Below are 21069 nucleotides of genomic sequence, written 5' to 3' on the forward strand. Positions count from 1 at the left end.
TATCCTTAGTCCTGCCATTGGGCCACAGTGAGTGCAATGCTCCTACTTGAAGATATACTCTCTACCTCTCTTCCCCATTCTCTCTCTCTCTCGTTCGTGACACACACTCTTAAGGGAATGCCATTCCATACTAAGGCACTGCCATAGGTAGAGCTCACACACACAGTTTTTGGCACGTTGGCAGCTCCACGGCAGGAAGAAAAATGGAGAAAAAAGAAACAGGATAATACATGCACACACATGCACAGGGACACGGACAGGGAGAGGGACACGGAGAGGGACATGGACATGGACATGCACATGGCCTGATACTTGAGCCCACAGGATGATGATGATAATGCTCTTGATGAGCTTCATTATGAGCATGTGCATGTGCTGCAATACGATACTTGGACGATGGTCGTGTGCTCCTCTAGCGATCCACATATCCAGTTGCAACTGCAACTGGAACTCCTCTTTCCACCCCTCTTACTATCTCCTTTATGCTCTTTCCCCCACTCTCTATCGCTCTCGCTCTCGCTCTATCTAGATATCTGTGTTTCTCTTTTGCCAAAAAGAAAAACGAAAAAAAATCCCAGTTGTTGAAGCAAAAATATTCCTTGTCTTTCGGTTAATTGTCGCTTATGGCCAGGCACACGACTGACTCTCTCCACTCTCTTGTAGCTCCCTTCATGGGCCTTCAGTCATTCGTTCAATATGTGCGTTTGTCATTCGATAAGTCCCAAAAGATGCTGCCAGGCATGCCTCTGCCTGCGCTCCTCTCAATCCGGAGTTCAATGCTCCTCTGTGTGGCATACAAAAACTTTTGTCCTGGCCACAAAATCCGATTGAGAATTTCTCAGTTTTGTTTCCGTTGTTTTATTTCCTTTGCTCTATGGAACATCTGCAGCATCAGCTCTCTCTCTCTCTCTCTCTCTCTCTCTCTCTCTCTCTCTCTCTGTCTCTGCACATCTGTTCGGATTTCCTCTGGGCTCCTAAGCCTGCTCTAACACCGAAACCTAAGCCGAATGCATGTTCTACTCCATGCACACACTTTCTCTATAAGAATGGATGGATTGCTGCGCATTGGAATTGATGAAACGCCATGAATTTTACTCTATTTATTTGATTATTTTAAGCCGTTAAGCCGGCAAAAATATTAATTTCAAAACTTTAAAATCCATAAATTTCGCATGGGTTTTTGTGTCTCCCCTTTTAATGGAATTTGCATGGCTGTTTACTTGTTTTGGTTTCGCAAATTGCCGCCGCCATGACAGCCAATTAGTGGGTTTATATTTTGTCTTTTTTTTTTTTTGTGACATCGCCTGACAGTCGTTGTACATAACAAGTACATACATAACTACTATATATTCGTATATATTCCCTCCCCATTCCCCCATTTTCATTGAGTGACTCCGCCCCCGCTCTGGCACCCTTTTTTCTGCACAGATTTATTTCATTTGTAATAATTGCTAATTATTTTCTGCATCTGCATTTATAATTAATTTATTTTTCATTTTTCTTTCTTGCTTTCTTTTTTTTATTGCAGGAACCCAAAGCCAAAACCGTATGTATTCCGATTCGTATTTAATCCATTCCCCCCATTACTATTTGTAATTATTAATTAATGAATTCAATTATTTAAGCCCATTTAAGCACCAAAAAAGAAGTACATACATATAAAAAAATTATTTATATTATTACTTTTTTTAAGCCTCGAGGCTTTCCATATATTTCTATTACATTTTCTCTCTCTTTTCCGTAAAGCAATCAGAACGATTTTTCCTCTTCAATTGCTGGTCTTTTTTTCTGTATCCGAATTTCAATTAGTTTTAATTGAATATTTTTGTTTCGTTTTTGGCAGTATTTGTTTAAGCTTTTAATCCTGAAATTCATTTGGAATTTTCCTTTTTCCATTGTGCCCATAAGACGTTGGTAAATATGGGGAAAACCAGAAGCAATTCCACATTCAAGAATCTCTAGAACTGTGCAAACAAATATTCCGGGTAATACTAGAAACAGGAATTATAGAAACATTATTTTTGTGTGACTTTTCTTTGTGTTAAATTTCATGAATTTTCCTTAAATTTCCCTTTATTTTCTACCTAAACACAAGAGCTGCTCGAATGTTATTTTGGATAATTTTTTGGCTGTTTTGCCTTGCGCAATTTCCATTGTTTAGATCTGCAGATACAAATGAATGTATCTTTTCATCTATGGACTGACGGGTGATTTTTTTGTTTTTTTTTTATATTTTTTTTACCAGCACATTTTTGCTGTTGTTTTGTTGTTGTCTCCGCTCGCATAAATTAAATAATAAAATACTCGTTTGTGTGTGTGTGTGTTAGTTTCTATGTATGCATCTGTGCATTTGTATCTGTGTATCTGCGCAATTGAATGCTTTGTGGAACTGATTTGTAGCCGCCGCCGCTCATGTGCTCATGTGGATGGATGATGGAATGGTTGCTGCTGGCTGCTGGCTGCTGCTGCTTCTGGTGGTGGTGGTGGTGGTGGTGGGTTCTTGCGTGCCACAGAGACCGCACCGCACCGCCACCGCCACCGCCACTGCCACCGCTGCTCTGCTCGCGCATTTTTATATAAATCTACGCTGATCATAAAGCGTTGTTAAATGTTTAATAAATAAATGTTCCACATCCTTGTTAAGTTCAGACAGCGCGCGCGCTCATTGATTGCACTGGAAAAGCGACACAGAGCGGGAGAGAACGGGAGAGAGCGAGAGAAAGCACCGAGAAAATGCCATTCAAGTTGCAAGTTGCAAATGCAAATGCGAATGCAAATTAATGTTATGCAATTACGAGACAACGCTGCGTATACTTGCTGGCAATTTGCATGGCCAAGGAAAAGCTTCTTGCCGAGGGGTCCTTCTTAATAGTTAAAGGACAAAAGTACCGCATTGTGGACGCGGGAGAATTCCTTGAAAATCTATAGACTCTTTCGTTGAAGGCCAGAAGCAGAGAGCCTTTGGCTTTATAGAGTATTTGGGGGAAAAAACCTCAGGCAAAACTGCATTTAATCCATCATCCATCTGCCCCAGCTAAGAGATACATGTATCTGCAAGAGTATCTTAATCTGCGGCCTTCAAACCCCCCGCCTTTCTCTGACAATAATGACTGCAGAAATCTTTCCCTCCACTTTCTTTTTAATGAGACACAAATATCCTTCATCTAATGATGCCCCAGGCTGATGGTGGAAGCATCCAGGGGGGAGGTGGCCAGGTGCAATCGCAGCAATTAAGCAATTTGTTTGTTGCTATTGTTTATTAATAAACAAACAACAATAGAGCGGGAGACGCAACCAGAGCCCCGTAATTGCCACAGCAACGGCAACATTTTCCTCTTCAGAAAGATAGACAGAGCTCAAATAGATCAAGGATATACATATACATATACATATATATATTTATGTGTATATATGTACCTATGCATTTTATGGAACCCCTAGAACCCCATGGAACCCCTTTTTTCACTCTATTTTTACACAGATCCAGCGATGCATGGCACCCAGAAAAAAAGGGGTTAAGACCTAGCGGCGGCTGTCTCCCTCTGTTGCACCTTCCTGGTTGCTGGTTGCTGCTTGCTGGTGGCTGGTGGCTGGTGGCTGTTCGCCGGTGGCATGCGTGCAAGGTGCAATTGCAGCATATTTTTCAGCTTGACCGACTCCTCTCGGTCTCTGTCGGAACGGACCCTTCTCACAGGCTACATTTATTCCTACACTACGCCCCGAACTAAGCGAAAATTCGCACCCCAAGCGAAGCTCAGAAGCACACAAAAAATGGGGGGAGGGGCCGGGCTCTCGGGAGTTGGAGGAAACGGTTGTCATTTAGTCCAGTTTTTCGAGGGGTTAAATGTAGCCAGCAGATACACACACACACACACAGATAGAGAGGGCTTAGAGGGTCAGCAGGTTACAAAACTTACTAATTGCTGAAGGCCTTTTGCGCTGCAGCAGAACGTCAGGCTAAATGGGGCACCAGACCCTGGAAGGGGCCCAGGCACTGCGTTTCGTGAGTGTAACGACGGCCCTTCAAAATATTGATTATTTTCTAATGACGAGGCTATTTGTAGTTGGAAAATATGGAATTCATAAGACGAGCAATCGAATTGGTTGCGATTTTGGTAGAAAACGAACGAAAATCCTTCAGGACTTGCAGAACTCTTAATTTGATTCGAACTTTTCATAGAAATTTGTAGATCCCCTGTCCTTGGTCGTTTCCTCTCTGTACTTTTTCCTGTTTCGTTTCCTGTGGCTGATTTTACCCCCTTTTTCCGGCCCCCCCAGCTGCCGGAGAGCTGCCAAAATCCGTTTAAGTCGGAAAATATGGGAGCAAGATTCCCAAATGCTTTCTCCCAGTGAAAGTCCTGGCTGGTTCCTTTCGAAAGTGCCTGCCTATCAGAGGAAATGATTGCATTTTCACAGAGACAACAGCAGCAGGGAAAAAACAAACATGAAATGGAAAATATTCTGGCATATTGTTACAACAAAAACAAAAGCAAAAGCAAAAAGCAAAAAGATGGAGACGCACTTTCCAAATCGATTTTTGATTATTTTTGCTTATCATTCTGTTGGCTGTGGGCCCTGGAAAACAACAACAACAACAACAACAACAACAACAAGGAACCCGCGCCGTAAATTCAATTTAATTTTCTTTAAATATTATTTGAGACAATTTCTGCTTGCATTACAACGAGAAAAAAGCGGGAATACAATTTTGTTCTCTTTTTTTTTTATATATCATGTTTACTTTCAATAACTTTTCCCGGGCTTTTTTTTCCCACCCAGTCCTCAAACAATTTCCATTTCGCGCATAAACCTGACAAAAACAACAAACTGAGAAAAAAACCCGTGGGAAGAATGAGGAGGGGGGGAAGAGCGGGGGAAAAACAAATTTCTGTTCCGTTTGCTATTTATTTTATTTATAGCTGAGAGCCTTTTTTTTTGCTGCCGATTGGAGCATTGGAGCCGTTGGAGCCGATGGACTTTTTGTTTGTCGGCGCAAATTGAAAAATATAATTGAAACAATAAATTGTTGTTCTTGTTGAAAGAGTTGCAGGAGCAAGGAGCAAGGAGGAGGGATCTGTGGATCTTTTCTGTTAAATATACACATGGTATAAAGATTTTTTTTCCCCTGGAAAAAAATCAATTTAATTTCAGGTTTCTCTGTTCCTTTTTTTGGGTTTTTTTTTTGAAGGTTTACAACTACAAAAAAAAAACAAAAAACACAACAGTATGCGTCAGAGATCTCTCTCTGACCAAAAGTCAAGTCATTCGCCAAAGTGCTGCGTACAAGAGGTCCTGTTCGAGGTCCTGGCATAAACATCCCTTAGCTCCTTGCGGACCTGTGTGTGGGGGTGGTTTGCACTCAAGACAGAATGAAAGAAAGAAAGCAGCGGCAAAGCAGCGAAACAAGAATTTAAGAAATGTTAAAAAAATATAAAGAGAACAAACAAAACGAGTAGCCTGTCACGGAAGGACACGGCCAAAGGATACCCCGCTCAGAATATAGAAAAGATTCGTCTTAAAATCATGGCATGCAGCGGATAATAATTGGGATAAAACAATTATTATTTTTAATTTTTGTACAACAAATTTATGATTTAATTTCTGATCGGAATTTAATTTTTACTTAAAATTTGTAGAATATTTTTTTTTTTAAATATCTGGAATATTAGCTCATATGGGAGTATTTTTTGGATGGATAGCAGAAATGGGAGAAGGAGAGTTCAAGGGCCTAGAATTCATCAAAAGCTTCGGTAGCTTCGAGTTCCTGTAGTTCCAGAGACCCCTCCCTGTAGGCATACCCCACTGGTCTGCTGGGTACCAAAAATCCTCTACAGAATCAGCATTCGCAGTGGCAGTGGCAGCAGCAGTGGCGGCGGGCGGCATCAGCGAACAATGCGTCAAACGTGCAACATGAAATGCGCTAAAAAAAAACTTTCACAGCACGTAGCTGGCAGCAGAGGAGTCCTTGCTGTGAGCAGGACTTTGCACTTAACACACACACACACCCACACACATTTCTGTGTGTGCACAGGCACACATACAAATGCAGCAGGCACAGTGCGTCAAACAATTTAGCGCATTGCATTACAGCTGTAGATGGAGCTGTAGATGGGGCTGGGGATGGGGATGGGGATGGAGCAAAAAGGAGAAAAAGTTGCAACGCAAGTTTTCTAATTGCAATCCTGCACGCCCCCTAAACCACTCCCCCCCCGCCCCCCCATGAAGGATATTGGTAGGGGGGTGGCTGGTTGGGGGAAAGGCGGAAATGTTAGCTGGCACGCACGCATAAAATACGTACTATTGTTGTTGTTGTTGTCGTTCTGCTGCTGCTGCTGCTGCTGGCACATCATCAGCAATGCAAACAAATACGCATAAACAAACACACACACACACGCACACATACGGACAAGCACACGCACTCTTTTATGCAAAAGCAAGAGAGGGAGAGGGAGAGTGAGATCGAGAGGGAGAGCAGCAGCAGCATAAGAAGTGGAAGCATAACGAAAACTCAACACGCACAAACAGCAGCCACAGAAAGAAAGATGTGCAGAATATTTGATACCCTCTAGGATGCAGATCAAGGCTATAGATGGGCCATATCCAAGACAGATTTGTGCCAGCTTATAGTCTCAGGATATCTCTGCCAACGTCTCCCGGATACAAATATACCCTCTCTGCCCAAAAGGATATACAAAAAAAGCAGCGCATCTGAGGAGCTTGCCCCTCACACCCACACACCCACACCTACGCACTTCTGACGCTATGCTTGCTTTCAAGCGCTTTGCGCCTTACGCACATTACGCGTAGAGCAGCAGGCAGACAAAGGCAGAATGGAACGAGAGGCAGCAGAGGCAGCAGAGGCAGCAGAAGGAGTAACAGGAGAACCAGAAGTGGATAAGCACAAGGATAAGGAAAGAAAGGAACGAACGCATTGCAATGGCTTCTTCTTGGCTTGAACTCTCTGAACTCCTTTTGGCTTTATACATATGTACTCGTATATATATACATATATGTATATACCCCCTTAGCCACTGTGGAATACAGTGAAGACTGCTCAGGAGACAGAAAACGAATGAAGAAAGACAGATTAAGAGGCATTTTTCTGTTCTGCAAGAACTACTTATAAATCTAGGGATAGGGATAGGGATAGGCTACCCTCCCCCTCTATTTGCCCCTTCATCAAACGAGTGTTGCCATAATGTCAACACCTCTTTTGGGTTCAAAGCCCCGCCGCAGAGGGCTCTTAGCGAGGCTTCAACACAATTAGCTTGTGGCTTTTCTAGGCCCCAAATATTCAAATTTCCTGCCTGTACATCAAACGCAGCCCCCGCTTGATTTTCACACTCTTTCTGTTGCACTTTTGGCGCCCATTGGAGACAGAGGCGGTTGCACTTAATTGATATTCACTGTGGATCGCACAGGATGACGCACTGTTGTCCCCCCGTTGCTGGCGAATATGCGTGAGGCACTCACCCCCCCCCTTGTGCGACGACCGTTCAAGTAGTTTGTATAAATATTTGCATTTTGCAGGCAGCAAAAAAGGAAAAAGTTGCGCCTGGGCTGGCACCCTAAAAAAAGAAAAGAAAAGAAGAAAAGAAATGTGTGCAAAGTAGAGTGTTCCGTTCCGTGTGGCATTTACCCTAATGCACTTGCCCCAATGCAATTTTCTTGGCATCTCTCGTGCCTCGGCGATTGTTGGCTTTTGATAAGCAGCTGATGCCGATGCCGATGCACAGCGTCTGATGCTGATGCTGATGGTGATGCTGCCCCTGTGCTACTTTGTCGCTGTTAATTATAAAAGATTTCCACATTTTTTTCCCTCTCAATTTTTTGTAGTGGAAATTTTCTAAGCGAGCGCTCAAAAGCATGCTACAGTTTTTCCCCCTATTTGACATGACGCTCCTTTGGCGTCAGCTTTTGTTGAGAGAGCATAAGACATACATATATATATATGTGTTAGTATATAAGGATATACATATATATACTTGTTTCAACAAATTGCAAGCAAGCAGTTTATGCTGCTTGCTGCTTGCTGCTGCGGGGTTCTCGCAACAAAAGTTTAAGAAAAAGAAAAACTGTGCAAATAAAACTTTTTGCTTTCGTTCGTTCTGGGCAAAAGTCCTTGCCAAGGGTAAATGCAAAGTTTTTACACACACACACACACACACATACACTCGTACATTCTCCACAGTGTGTGGCAAGTGGCAAGTGAAAATTCAGCGGGAAAACAGCGAGAGAGAGAGAAAGAGAGAGAAATGCGTGCTAGCGCCAAAAGATGTTGCAAGGCAAGCGTCAAAAATGCGAAAGAAAATAAAATAAAATATGAGAAAAGAATAGGAGAGGAGAGGAGAGTTGGAGAGGGGAGGGGAGTGGGGTGAGGGGTAGAGGAGAGAAGTGGAAAACACCAAAGCAAGAGTGCAAATAAAATGAAGAAATTTCCTGGGGGGGGGATGAAAACTTGGCTTTGATTTTCTTCCCCCGAATGGCGGAGGGGGGGGCGGGGGTTTGGTATATGGCAAGGGATGCAGTTGGCAAAACGCTTCACTGCACTTGACTATTATTGAAGTTGGAAGCCAGGACAGGAGTGGTGCCCCTAAACCCCCCCAAGTTTGTCCTTGCCTCAAATTGAGTCGCTCTCCGACTCTGGCTCCGGCTCCGGCTCCGGCTGCTGCTGAAACTTTTGCCTTTGGGGCTCGGGGGTGCAACGGCAACGACAACATCTTTTGGCCCAGGCATCCGCCAGGCATTCAGGCATGGCATCCCCCCCCTTCCCACCAACATCATCCTCATCGTCCTTTGCATATTTTAGCGCGCGATTCGTGCCTCGCCTTGCTTTGCCTTGCCACTTTTTGCATTTTTTATGTGTTGGTAGGTCATTGCACGTACAAAAGCCACTTTTACTGCGCCACCAACCCAGCTGCAGCTGCCACACTGCCACTGCCACTGCCACACTGCCACAGCAGCAGGAGAAACTTTGTGCGAGCTTTGCTGTTGGCTGCTGGCTGCTGGGATGCTGGCTGCTGGGATGCTGCCAAATTAAACAAAAATTCTGTGCACTGCACGGCACCTCTCCATCGCATCGTTTCTAGAATTTTATTTTCAATTTGGTTTCCCCACAAAAAAGTCCTCTGAAGGAGTCCTTTCATTTGATGGACTGTTTGGCTAATGCAATTTGCCATTATGCTTTCGAACTTGATCAAGAAAGGGAGCCGTGACTCTATATATTGCCACGGAAAAAGTGCTGGAAGGCGTGGCTTCTATGGCTAATATTATGACATATTTTCCTTCAAATCAGTGCCAAAGGGTATCCCAAATGTCTAGCCAGAGGGAAACCTTCATTTCGCTCAATGCAGTTTAATGGTCACACAGTTCCAGCAAGAGAGAGGAGGAGGAGAAGTGTAAAATAGGAGCCAGAGAGAGAGCCAGAGAGAGAGAGAGAGAGGAGGAAGGGAAGAGCACAACTCTGTTGCTCCATCAAATGCAATTTGGAGAGTTCTCTCCCTCTCCCTCTCCCTTTCTCTATCTCTGGACTCTTGTCAATTCGAGCGAATTATTTGCATTTCTTGTTACCAAACACAGTCGATGCGAAAAGTTTCGACACCATGCCCCATGCCCCATGCCCCATGCCCCCATGCCCCATACCGATCCATTGTTGTCTTGCTGTTGAATATGCAACGGCAATGGCAATGGCTTTTTAATTTGTGTTTCAAGCAAAAATGCATAAATCATTTTCCGGATTTCACGCGACAAATTAAAAATTAATGCCGTGCCGTGCCGTACGCAAAAATGTCCTGCTGCAGTGCAGTGCAGTGCAGTGCGGAACAGGGACGGCGATGGTGTTAGAATGAGAGGTCCATGCGAGTGGATTAACCGGGCAGGAATACGCCGTATCCCCGTCCCGTGGCCAGTGCTCGTCCGGGGGGCCGAATGGATTTGCTGGATTTTGCACCAGAGCGGGCCGGGGTACATTTTTATCGATTTTCCTCGCAATGCAGCCCAGCCGTTCAACATTTTTGCAACCCCAAAAACGAGTCTGAATTTTTTTTTTTTTTTTTTTTTTTTTTGCCACCGCCCTCTCTCTGGACTATCTCTCTAGTGTTCGCCCTGTTACTCGTTTGGGCTGACTGCAGAGGCTGCTGCGGGCACGCACTTTTACAAAATACCAGAAACGATGGCTAAGCAGAGAGAAACAGAGAAAAAAGGAGAAAGGAGCAGCGGCAGGATAGTGCGTGCGTGTGCGGGTAGAGCATAGTGGGAGTGGGAGTGGGAGTGGGAGTGGGAGAGGGTGTGGGTGAAGGGCAAAAACATAGAAAAAAAAAAGGAGAGTGAGCGGGGGAGAGCGGGGGAGAGGGAGAGAAAAAAATTCGCAATGAGGGTTGAAAATAGATTGCTTTTAATTTGATTTCAACTCAATTAAATCTACGAAATGGAATTTCAAATTAATTCTTTTTCTGCTCCTTGGGTGTGTCCCTCCCTCTAGCTGAGGGATTGGATGCCCCCTTTTCCTAATGCACTTTCCAGCCATGCCACAAAACACATCTAACTAATTAGCCGGAGGTCTCTCCCGGGTCCCTCGGGTATTTCGGCTTAACTGGCAGCCCAGCTGGCCCTGATTGTTCGCCACTGTCATTGTCCGTCCTTGGCCACTCCTCTGCTGCATCCAGTTCTTTGTTTTCGATCCGGGCCATCGGATTGGCAGTTGTTTGGCATTGCAAATCTGTTGAGTCTATTGAGCTGTTGGGCAGTTAATTGAAAGCCTGCAAAAGTTTATTGAAATCCTGTGCAAGTCGGTTTAGACTTGAGTATTATCCGTGTAGACAATGTAAGCCATTACAATCGATACTTGAAGTGCAGGAGAAGCCAAAAAGGTTTGATTTGCATAGAAATATTATACGAAGAGTGCTTAAAAAGTGTACGATTCAATTGTTTAGACAATACCCAGAGTTGAGCCACTCTCCGGGCTCAGATCACACTTTTCGAATGAAGAGTAACGGCCGCTTCCGAGTGGGAAGAGGGAAAATCTTCTGCCCCTCCAGATGGCTCTCTTCTGGCTTCTCTTCTGCCCACAACACAAAGCACTCCTCCCCTCAGAGCCCCCTCAGATTGGGAAAAGAGAGCGAAAACTGCAGTTGCTTGCTGCCTCAAGGAACTCCTCCTGAATGCCGATACTGACGCCGTCCCCCCCCTCTATCGTTCCTGCCACCGCATTCAAAGCTCACAAATTGTGTCACAAGGCAACAACAAAATGCTCTCATTTCACTCATTGTTCTTGCTCTTCTTGTTGTTGCTGTTGGAATACCCCTTTTATCACTCATTTTCCCCCGCGCTACCTCAACAAACAATAAAACACTTCCTGCCTTCCCCCTGCTCGGTCCTGCCCTGCCCTGCCCTGCCCTGCCCTGCCCTGCCCTGCCCTGCCCTGTCCGCCCTTCCTTCCTGCCTGAACTTGACCTTGATAAATATTTGAAGTGAGCTTTTTAGCACATATCAAAACGGTTACATCTCAAGGGGGGGATTTCAGCGACGCCACAAAGAAGGGGAGAGACTGCCAGAGACCCAAGGGGGGGGCGAAATGTCGCCTTGGCTCGTCTCGCAATTGACATTGAAAATTTTTGCTCGCATCCAAATGACGTGTAACAAATTGTCGATGACGCATTCACCAACCACCCCCCCCCCCCGGCCCGTACCTATGCCAGAAATATATATATACATAATATATATAGGGGTTGTTGCTTCAATTACAAATGAAACGCGAAACGAGAAACCCACCCTCTGGGCAAAGTCAACCCCCAAAAACAAAAACCAGCCAAAAAAGGAAAACAGAATAGCAGAAAAACAGAAAAAAAACCAAACCAAAAAAGGCTGACAGCCGCAATCAAAATGGGATATAAGCCATAAAAAGCAAATCCTGTCAGGCGTCGGCCATGTTGCGCCTCCGAGACAGTGAATCATCCAAAATCCCACCCCACAGGCAGAGACAGAGAGAGAGCAGACAGATTTTTGGGCAACCTTCAAGGACGCGCGCGCTAATCAGGAAAAGCTCTCCCTTTGGGGGGGAATGGGCGGTATGGGGGGGGGGGGGGCACAAAGGCCATAATCAAAATAAACAGAGATTAAGGTAACCTTGAGATTTTCTACGGCCTATGAAAATCGATTCCCTGCAGCCCGCAGCATCCCAAAAGGGTTGGCTCTAATTGCTCGCACAGGTGGAGTGGAAATAATTAATGTCAGGCTTTTTGGCACAGGTCAGGATTTGCGCCCCCCCCACCCGCCTGGCCGTGAGAGGAGGGTTGAATGAACCCGAAGAGGCATTCGATTGGGGGGGGGGGCGGGGCACAGCAACAAGTAGGAGCGGAGGTCGACAATACATCAGCACACACGAAGGCGCAAGAAGGGGTTCGGTTCGTTCGGTTCTGTCAAAGGAGCTTTTTTTTATGGCTCATTATGAAGGGTGGCAGCCCGCAGACAGCCGAGAGGGGGAGGGGAGCTTGTTGTGGCTTCCCCCAAAAATGTGTGCCATAAAAGAAGTCTCCCGTTGGGGCGCTACCGGCTGCCGGCTACCGACTACCGACTACCGGCTCCCTACCACAAAACCCTACGAGTGTGCGACTGTTGTGCTAGGTCAGGTCGGACCGTTCCTTCTCTCCGCTTCATTTCAATATTCATTCCCCCCCCTGCCCCCCCTCCCCACCCTGCCAACCCCCTGCCCCCTCCCTCTGTGTGAGTGTGTGCGTGTGGCCTTTGCGGTTTTGGTGCTTTCTGGGGCGCTACCTACCTGTTGCTCCACCGAAACTCCATTTGGGAGTCCAGTCCACTCTCCTCTCATTTGGCGGGCAGCTTTGCGGCAGCCTCATTATTGTATCGCCGCAGCTGCCTTCCACTTGCCTCATCATCAGTTAGGGGCTTCCTTTTAATAAAAACTAATAGCCCCAATTAAGTCGACATGCGTTTTGCTGTTGCCTTTTGCTGCTGCCTCTGCCCGTTGCTGGCGCTAATAAAGTCAACAGTGGAGCCGGCAAAAACACGAACAGAACAACAAAATATGAGCTGCTGGAGAGCAGAGCCATCTTCCAGACAGCAGGCAGCCGCAAAAAAAACAGGAAGCTGCCGCCTGCCGCCTGCCGCCTGCTGCCTGCAAAAAATTGATTTAAAAAAGGTTCCATTTCGAGGCGCATACACTGTCATCGATTTTTGTTGTTGTTGTTGCCATCAGAAGTGACGGAGCTTTCAGCAGTACCGTTGCGGCTGTGTGTGTGTGTGCCCGTGTGTGTGTGAGTCTTGTGGGTTGCCTACTTTTGGCCCAATTTCAGTAGGTCGTTGTCCTTGTGCCTACTTTCGTTGTTCCTTGTGATGGTGGGAGGCGTCGTCGGTGTTTGGGGGGGCTTGTGGGGCTGTGGACGGTGCTTGGGGGGGGCCTGTGGGGCTGTGGAAGGTGTTTCGGAGGGGCTTGTGGGGCTGAATGGATTGTTCTTCAGAGTCTGGTTTATAGAAAAGGCATACAAGTCCTTTCTTAAGTTTTTCTGTGCAAAAAGTGTGCCGTGAGGATGGTATTACTCGAATGTTATATAGTTAAGCTCTTAAGAAGGCTTCTCGATATGAAATTCCATAGCTAATCAAACGGTTCTTTCAAGTCCCTGGAGAGTCCCAAGTAAACATATATGTATGCCTGAGACTTTGAAGCGTCTCACGCCCTCGATGATCGCTTTATGGAACACGAAACATCTCCCAACAGCCCATTGTGGCATCTATTTGTGGACACCCTCTGTGTGCTGCTGTGCTGCTGTGCTGCTCCTCTGGCTCTACCATTTCTAAGCACAACTGTACCAGGCGCAACTGTACTTTGCTTGTCTCGTATCAATTTCAACCGAAAACACCTCAAGAGATCTCCGCAAAAGACTGAAACTAAATTTAGACCCGGACCCAGACCCAGACCCAGACCCAGCCCCAGGCCAGAGCAACCCCAATGGCATTCTGTAGGTAATCCCCAGGCCCAAGTGACATCGTCTCCATCATTGGGGGGCTCCCTCTCTCTCTCGGCTCTCGCTCTCGGCTCTGGGCGCTCTGGGGCTCTTGACTCTGCATTAAAATAATTGCTTCCGAAATGACAACTGCTGCTAAAATGGAAAATTGAGTGGCAAGAAGGCAAGAAGGAAAGAAGGAGAACGCAGGCCTGTACGCAGACGCACTGCACTCTCCCTTGCACTCCATTCCGTTCCATTCCTTTCCTTTCCTTTCCACAGCCTGCCTGCTCTGGCTGCTCTGCCTGCCCCATCTGCCTCTGAGATGAGATTGACGTTGTGGCAACATGTGTGCGCGCCTGCGCGTGCCAACAATGTAAAATGCGACTACGCCTGGCAAATGGGAATGGGAATGGAAATGGAAATGTGCAATGGGGGGATGGAATGAGATGGCGTCGCTTATTTACCGTTAAGATGTAGCGGCTGTCAATCAGACCCCAAAAAAGACCCCCGATACCAGATCCCAGACAGAGCAGAGCAGAGCACAACAGAGCACAGCAGATCGTGAGGCATTCCAGAGGCACTCCTGCGAAGCTGTCTGGAACCATATGTCGCCCTTCGAGATCTATTTTCGTCTTGGCTCTGCCTCTGCCTCTGCCTCTGCCTCTGCATCAGAGGCAGTGAGGCACAGGGGCACGCCTGCGCACGCACACACCATTGAAATTTGTGTTCATTTTTCCAATTTTACCGTTTCGGTTCTGTTCTATTCTGTTAGTTTTCCAGCACTCTGCCTAATGGCTTCTCCCGCTTGGGATCGGGATCGGGATTGGGATCTCAGGTTCCTGATATTTATGACTCCCTCCCTCTCCCTCTCTCTCTGCGCCGGAAATAGATTTATAAGACTCCAAGTTTTCGGTCCAACAGGAGGTTTCAAACATCTTCTGTAGAAATTTGTGCGTGTGTGTGGCAGGCAGCATTTGTTTCATGCCTATTGGAATTATCTATGGGGCTCTTATGGCACTTTCGTTTCGATCCTCCATATGGAGAGTAATTCAATCTTTCCCATAGACAGGAGCGAGAGAGCTAGAGAGAGAGAGAGGTCCGTTGTCATTATTCAACTGGTTGTTGCTGAGAAAAATACACATATTTTTGGTATTTGGGGGTTCGAGGGGTTGGAAAAAGGTGGTGGAGTACCGTTCAGGATGTAGTTTTCGTTCCGATTTATTTTGGAGCTGTATCCAACGATAAATCAATCTAAGAAATGTGTGCTGGCAGTCTTTTATATATTTAAAATGGAGAACTCTCTAGAAGGTACTCCATAAAGAGTTTCTATGTCCAGTAAAAGATAGATCCCCCTTTGCACATCGATCATCCCATTTTTTGTATACTGGTTTGTACTTTTCCAACCCATGAATCAGTTGAAAGTCCTTCCAAAGACCCTTAATGGTATATTAAGTATATCCTTGTGGTATGTATGTGGTATAGTCCCATGCAAATTTAGCTTCAGAAATCGAAAATCGTATTGCTTTGAGCTGAATAAAAGAAGGCAAATTTATTTATTTATAAAAAGGTAGTTTAAGATAAAGTCTGCGGTACAATATTAATTGAAAGTGAACCTCAAGTTCACTACAAAAAATTTATATATCTCTATTCGTATGTTCGCATATAGGAATTGTAGATTTCGGAATATTTGGACACTATTTTTGTGTTGTTTCACGTCTAAGCTTCAGATCAAATTATTTATTTAATTAGCAACTATCTGCTTACCATGAAATACAGATATTGCAATTAAAATGATGTATTGATATTTTCAAAAAGTCTGCACAGCCGCGCCACATAAAATCGCTATCGATGCTGTGTAGAATACAATGTAATGTACCATCTACAATGTACATATATTACATTTATTATACAGCTGAATGTAACATACACGAGACTCAACACGCGCTCTACATCCCATGTTTCGCTTAGACACAACTAGATGGCGCCATTTATAGGTGGCGTATTGGCTGTTATGTAGCAAGTTTAGTCAAATGCGAAGATGTTGCGCCACATATAGTTGGTGCTGCAACCATTTAGCAAATATTTGAAGCATCAATTAGCTTTGGCGCTAAATTAAAACTTTTAAAATAAACTAACTTAAAATTTAAAAAAGCTTTAGCTCAACAAAAGCGGGAGGGCAGTGTGAGCGAGAGAAATATATATGCATTTAATAGTCGAAATCCATCGAAATCAACTCTGTCGACCAGTGTTTCTTATTTGTTTTGATTGAACATTTGATTGACGACACTTTTAACTCATTCTCTCCTCGTTACTCTTTTATTCCGCCCACAGATAATCTATGGAGCCGATGGTCAGCCCGTTCGACCCGATTCGAAGCGCGGCCGAGGCAAGGGAAAGTCAGCCGGCAACGGTAATGCCGGTGCCAGTGCCACAGGCAATGGGACACCAACAACTGGGGTAAGTGGATGATGCTACTTGACTTTTATTCCGTTTATCCTTTGTGGCACAGTTCTTCAGTTAATCCCCTAATTTGCCTCCAACTGAATCTCTATCTTGCCACCATTCGAATCCCTTTTTCGTTCCACCATTCGAACTGAACATCTCCTTTGCCTCCATTCGTATCCCTACTTTGGCTTTCGTTCGTGGGAACGGAACTAATTAAGTCACGCGACGACACGACAGAATGTCTGCGGTTGTGCCCCAGCAGAGTGCCCCGATGAATGGCTCTTTATGCGGCAACAACATTTTCCACGTCATCACGCCCTGGCATTGTCTGGCAAAAATCGTCGTCATCCTTAGCAGCGGCAGTGTGGCAGTCAGGCACTCGTCGCTGCTGTCGTTGCCGGGTTCCCCCAAAAGAGGCAGCAGCCGCCGTCCCAGACAGACCCAGACCCAGACCCAGCCGCAGACCCAGACCCGGGCATAATCTCCAGCCGCAGGCACCAGACGCCGTTGCCGTTGCCGCTGCCGCACGTAGCTCTGGGGGTCACCACCATAAAAACCCCGCAGCAAAAAAGGCCAGGAATAAAGCGGGCAAAAACGGGCAACAGACAAAGTTACGCTGATGCGGCTCTTTCTCCCTCCATCTATCCATCTCTGTCTCTGGTTGTGGCTCTGACTCTGGCTGTGGCTCTGGCTCTGACTGTGCTTCAAAGGCGGACCACTTGTGCAGCACAGAGCCACACAGAAAGCTGTATGCCACATGTCGCACGTAGAAGCCAAAGACACGAGACGCGAGACCCCAGAGCTCTGGCGCAGGAGAAGGCAGGCGGGGGGGACGCGGCAAGCTACTTACTCGTATTGTTGCCACAGGGACTGGGGGACTCTGGGACTCCTCCAGACCCAAAGGCAGACCAGGAAAAGCGCCAGTGGCAGAGTCAGTGGCGCTGCCATTGACTTTGACCTTAGCCCTTGGATGGTTCGGGGCGGGGGACGGATGATTCCCCTTTGCACAGCACGCAACATCCTTTGTGGCAATGGCAGTGTCAGTGTCAGGGTCTCTGTCTGTCTACCGTTTGAATTTCAAGGTCGGCCCTGGGCCTGGGCCCGGTCCTGGGCCTGTCGTAAAAAGTTGACACAAGTTAATATCCAATGAATCCCACAGATACACAGCCACAAGTGGCACGGCCATAGCATTTGAGTTTGAGTAAGTGGCATAATGATGGATGTAACGGTTTGGGGATGTCAAACGGTTTCCCGTATTTCCGTGTGTGCGTATAAATCTCACAGGAAATGGAAGTATTTCAGGGACACAATCCACGTCCATGTCCCAGCCAAAAGAAAGCCTTTCAAATCTCTCGAAAAAGCCCCTTGGGATTTGTTTTCATACTTAAAATATATGTAAATTCAATTAAGTAACAAGTTATATATATTAGATTGTCTTTTAAAGTCTTTAAAATACTTTTTTGAGTGAATTCTTGCCTTTTACTATGCCATTTTCCAGCATCGTGATGTCGCGGCACGTGTGCCTCGATTCAAATTGTCTTGCAGCAGGAAATGGAAGAGTTTCCTTCGTGGAGGAGGCAATGTCTGGATTTCAGAGGATATACAGCCCCTTTAACACACGATATTCCAGAGAAGTTGATGAACTTTTAGGTCATTCTTCTGGCTCCGAATCCCAAGTGGCTTCCAAGTAGATTTCCCCGACTCATCGTGTGATTTGCTGTACAAGCCACAGCCACAACTTGTGGCAGCAGCAGCAACAGCTGTGGCACCAGGACCGTAGGACCGTGGGACAGGGTGTAATCGTCAATGAAGCGTTGATTATGTCATCATTGCCACACGACTCACCACCAGTGACTCCCCGGAGTGTGTGACACACACATACACATATGCCAGATGCCACATGGGCTTCGTAGTGGCAGAAAAAGGCAGAAGTGGCAGCAGTGGCAGAGAACAGAAGACATCCACCCAAGTGGCGGCGGCAGGCAGTCCTCTGGCTCTGGCTCTGGCTCTGGCTCTGACTGTGGCTCCATAAAACCCGCAACAAGTTGCCTTCCGAACCTTCCATCCGCTGTCTGGCAGCAGCCAAGTGGCTGCGTCTCTCTCTCCCTCTATCGCTCTCGCTCTGTGTGTGTGCCACAGTCTGGTTGCTGCTCCTGCTTGGTTGCATGCCTCCAATGAGTGGAGCAGGGCCAGGCCTGCGCTGCTCTGCTCTGCTCTGCTCTGCCTGGAGCCGCCTCGACATTGAACAGCACACGATGGCAGCAAAACGTTCTTTAAGTTTTGTGGCATCCCCGACTCTTGGCTTCCAGAGACTTTGTCTGCAGCAGCATCCCCTCCCCCACCGCCCTCCGCCCTCGCTCCAATCTCCTGGCTCTGTGCAACATTTGCAAAGTTTTCCTTTAGCTGTTGCCACAAATCTGTGTCTGTGTTCGGGGGGAAAGTAAAGTGCTGTTCGGCTCTGCTCTGTTCTGTTCTGCTTTTTTTTTTGTTGTTGTTGTTTTCTTTTCGGTGGCCCAGTGACACGGACACGAATGCGGATCCGGCACGGTGTGGCACGGGTGTGCCACTGCAGTTTTTCCTTGTTGCTGTTGCTGCCAAAATCCAGGTCGCGATGCTGCCTCCTTGCCTCCTCCCAGCCTCCCAGCCTCCCAGCAGCATATGACCTTTCAGCGCCTGGCTCTGGCTCTGGCTCTGGCTGCAATGCAAAAACAAAACGCAAAAGAAAGGAAAATCCATTGGCAGACGAGACCGGGACAAGCCCCGAATGCTGCCTGCCACATGGCCAATGCCATTGCCATGACCATGACTCCTACTCTGGTGGCATGCTTTGACGCCTGCAACGCGGCCGCGGGCTCCGTGGCCTCCACGGCCTTCATGTCTGGTTGCAGCTACCAAAACACACACATTTTTGGGGGCGGCCCATTGTTTGGGAGAGGTCTGGACCTGCAGCTCTGGCGCTCTGTTGCTCTGTTGCTCTGTTGCTCTGGTGGTGCCACAGTCACGCGCCCGTTCCCGGTGCCACAACGAGTCAGAGGCCAAATGAACGGCCCTGTCCGTTGGTCAGCAACTTGTTACACTCTCTTTTTGTCTCTGTCTCTGTCTCTGCTACCACTCCTCCATTCAGCGCTCTCTCTCTTTCTCCCTATATCGGTGTACAAAATCTGCATATGGAATGCGGCTGGAATTTGTCATCCGCCAGGCCTTCAGCCTCCAAAGGCTTACACTGCACTACAAGGCAAATGTTTCACTCAATTTTTGGCCACATTTCCATTGAGTGAATGAGGGAATGATCTTTGAGTAGGTTTGGTAGAAGATCCTGGAAAACCTGACAAAAAATACCAAAGAAAACATTTTTATAACCGATACTCAACAGGAGTATATATATTCTTGATCAGAATCAATAGCCGAGTCGATTCCTCTGGCCGTCTGTCCATTTATAAGACTATGAGAGACTCCTGTGATACGAACACCCTCTTCCGTCCCCACAAAGGACGAAAAACTGTGGCATTCACAATGTGGTATAATCCAGTATCCTAGAGAATGGCCATATCTATCAGAGTGCCGAATCTGGATCAGATCGGATCATTATTATAGCCAGAAGGAACAAATCAATTTGCAGTGGCCGCTGCCTCTTTCTGTCTCTCTCCCACACACACGCTTCGTCGTGGAGTGTGTGCGCCCTCTGGCGGAGGGTAGCGGAGGGTAGATTCGCGTTACCTTTCCCCCTTCCCTCCGTGCAGTTTTCACCCGCCATTCGGTGGACATTCAGTGGATTTTGTAGGCCAGTTTAATGGATATTTTTCATTGGAAAATGTGCATTTTTTTGCGCAAAGCCCTGGTTAGTCCACCCACCTTCTGTGTGGCATGCATTTTTGTTTGTTTGCGCCGTTGTTGTTGTTGTTGTTGGGCGCTGCGTTGGCGTTTGTCCAGGTCTGGGAATGGGGCCGGCGCACCAGCGCCATGCCACGATATTCTCTAGAGGGGCGGCAATTAGTCAACACATGCCCCATGCGATGCAATCGCGCCTGTCACAATGTTTGGACATGGGCATGGGGCAGAAGGAGGAGCACGGCCTGTGGCAACTTCAATTGGTGGTGCCGACCGACCCGTGCACTTAACGTCTAATTAGGCGCCGCAATCGCTGAAAAGCCGCTCAACGGGTTCCACCATTCGGTGCCCCTGCCACCTGCCGCCTGCCGCCTGCCACAATGTCAAAGCGAAGGCTCTCTTTAAGACTTTGGCCACACCTTGGCCATCACTCAAAACAAACAGAGAGGAGGAGGAGGAGAGGTAGAGGACCAGACATAATCGTAAATGCCAACATGCCCCAACATGCTGTGGCGCCAAGGCGGCTACCTCAGTGGCACACACCAGACCCGAGGCCCGGTCCCGGGCCCGGACCCGGGCCACTGCCGCACCACCAACCGTGACAGCAGCAGCAACAGATGGAGGGGACGGGACTCCTACGTGCGATGGCGATACCAAGAGCTTACATACAGCTCGTAAAAAACAGAGCCACGGGCCTGTGGCAGCAGGCAGCAGGCGGCAGCGGCAGTCGGCAGTCGAGAGTCAGACAATTTGTCGTCCAACTGTCCGCATTGGAGGCAGCCCACCGCCATTCGAGGTAGCACAGGCAGCAGCCACTGCCACTGCCATGGCCACT

At 47.0% G+C, this 21069-nt stretch overlaps 1 protein-coding gene across 1 annotated transcript in view; it reads left to right on the forward strand.

The window, feature by feature from the left end:
* Positions 1 to 21069, forward strand: part of LOC108151565 (DNA N6-methyl adenine demethylase) — a 102062-nt gene that overhangs the window by 6875 nt on the left and 74118 nt on the right. Inside the window, 2 exon segments of the mRNA XM_033387314.1 lie at positions 1529 to 1546; positions 16293 to 16418. Coding sequence (XP_033243205.1) covers positions 1529 to 1546; positions 16293 to 16418 — 144 coding nt within the window.

This window comes from Drosophila miranda, chromosome XR, assembly GCF_003369915.1.
Source record: "Drosophila miranda strain MSH22 chromosome XR, D.miranda_PacBio2.1, whole genome shotgun sequence".
NCBI lineage: Eukaryota > Metazoa > Arthropoda > Insecta > Diptera > Drosophilidae > Drosophila > Drosophila miranda.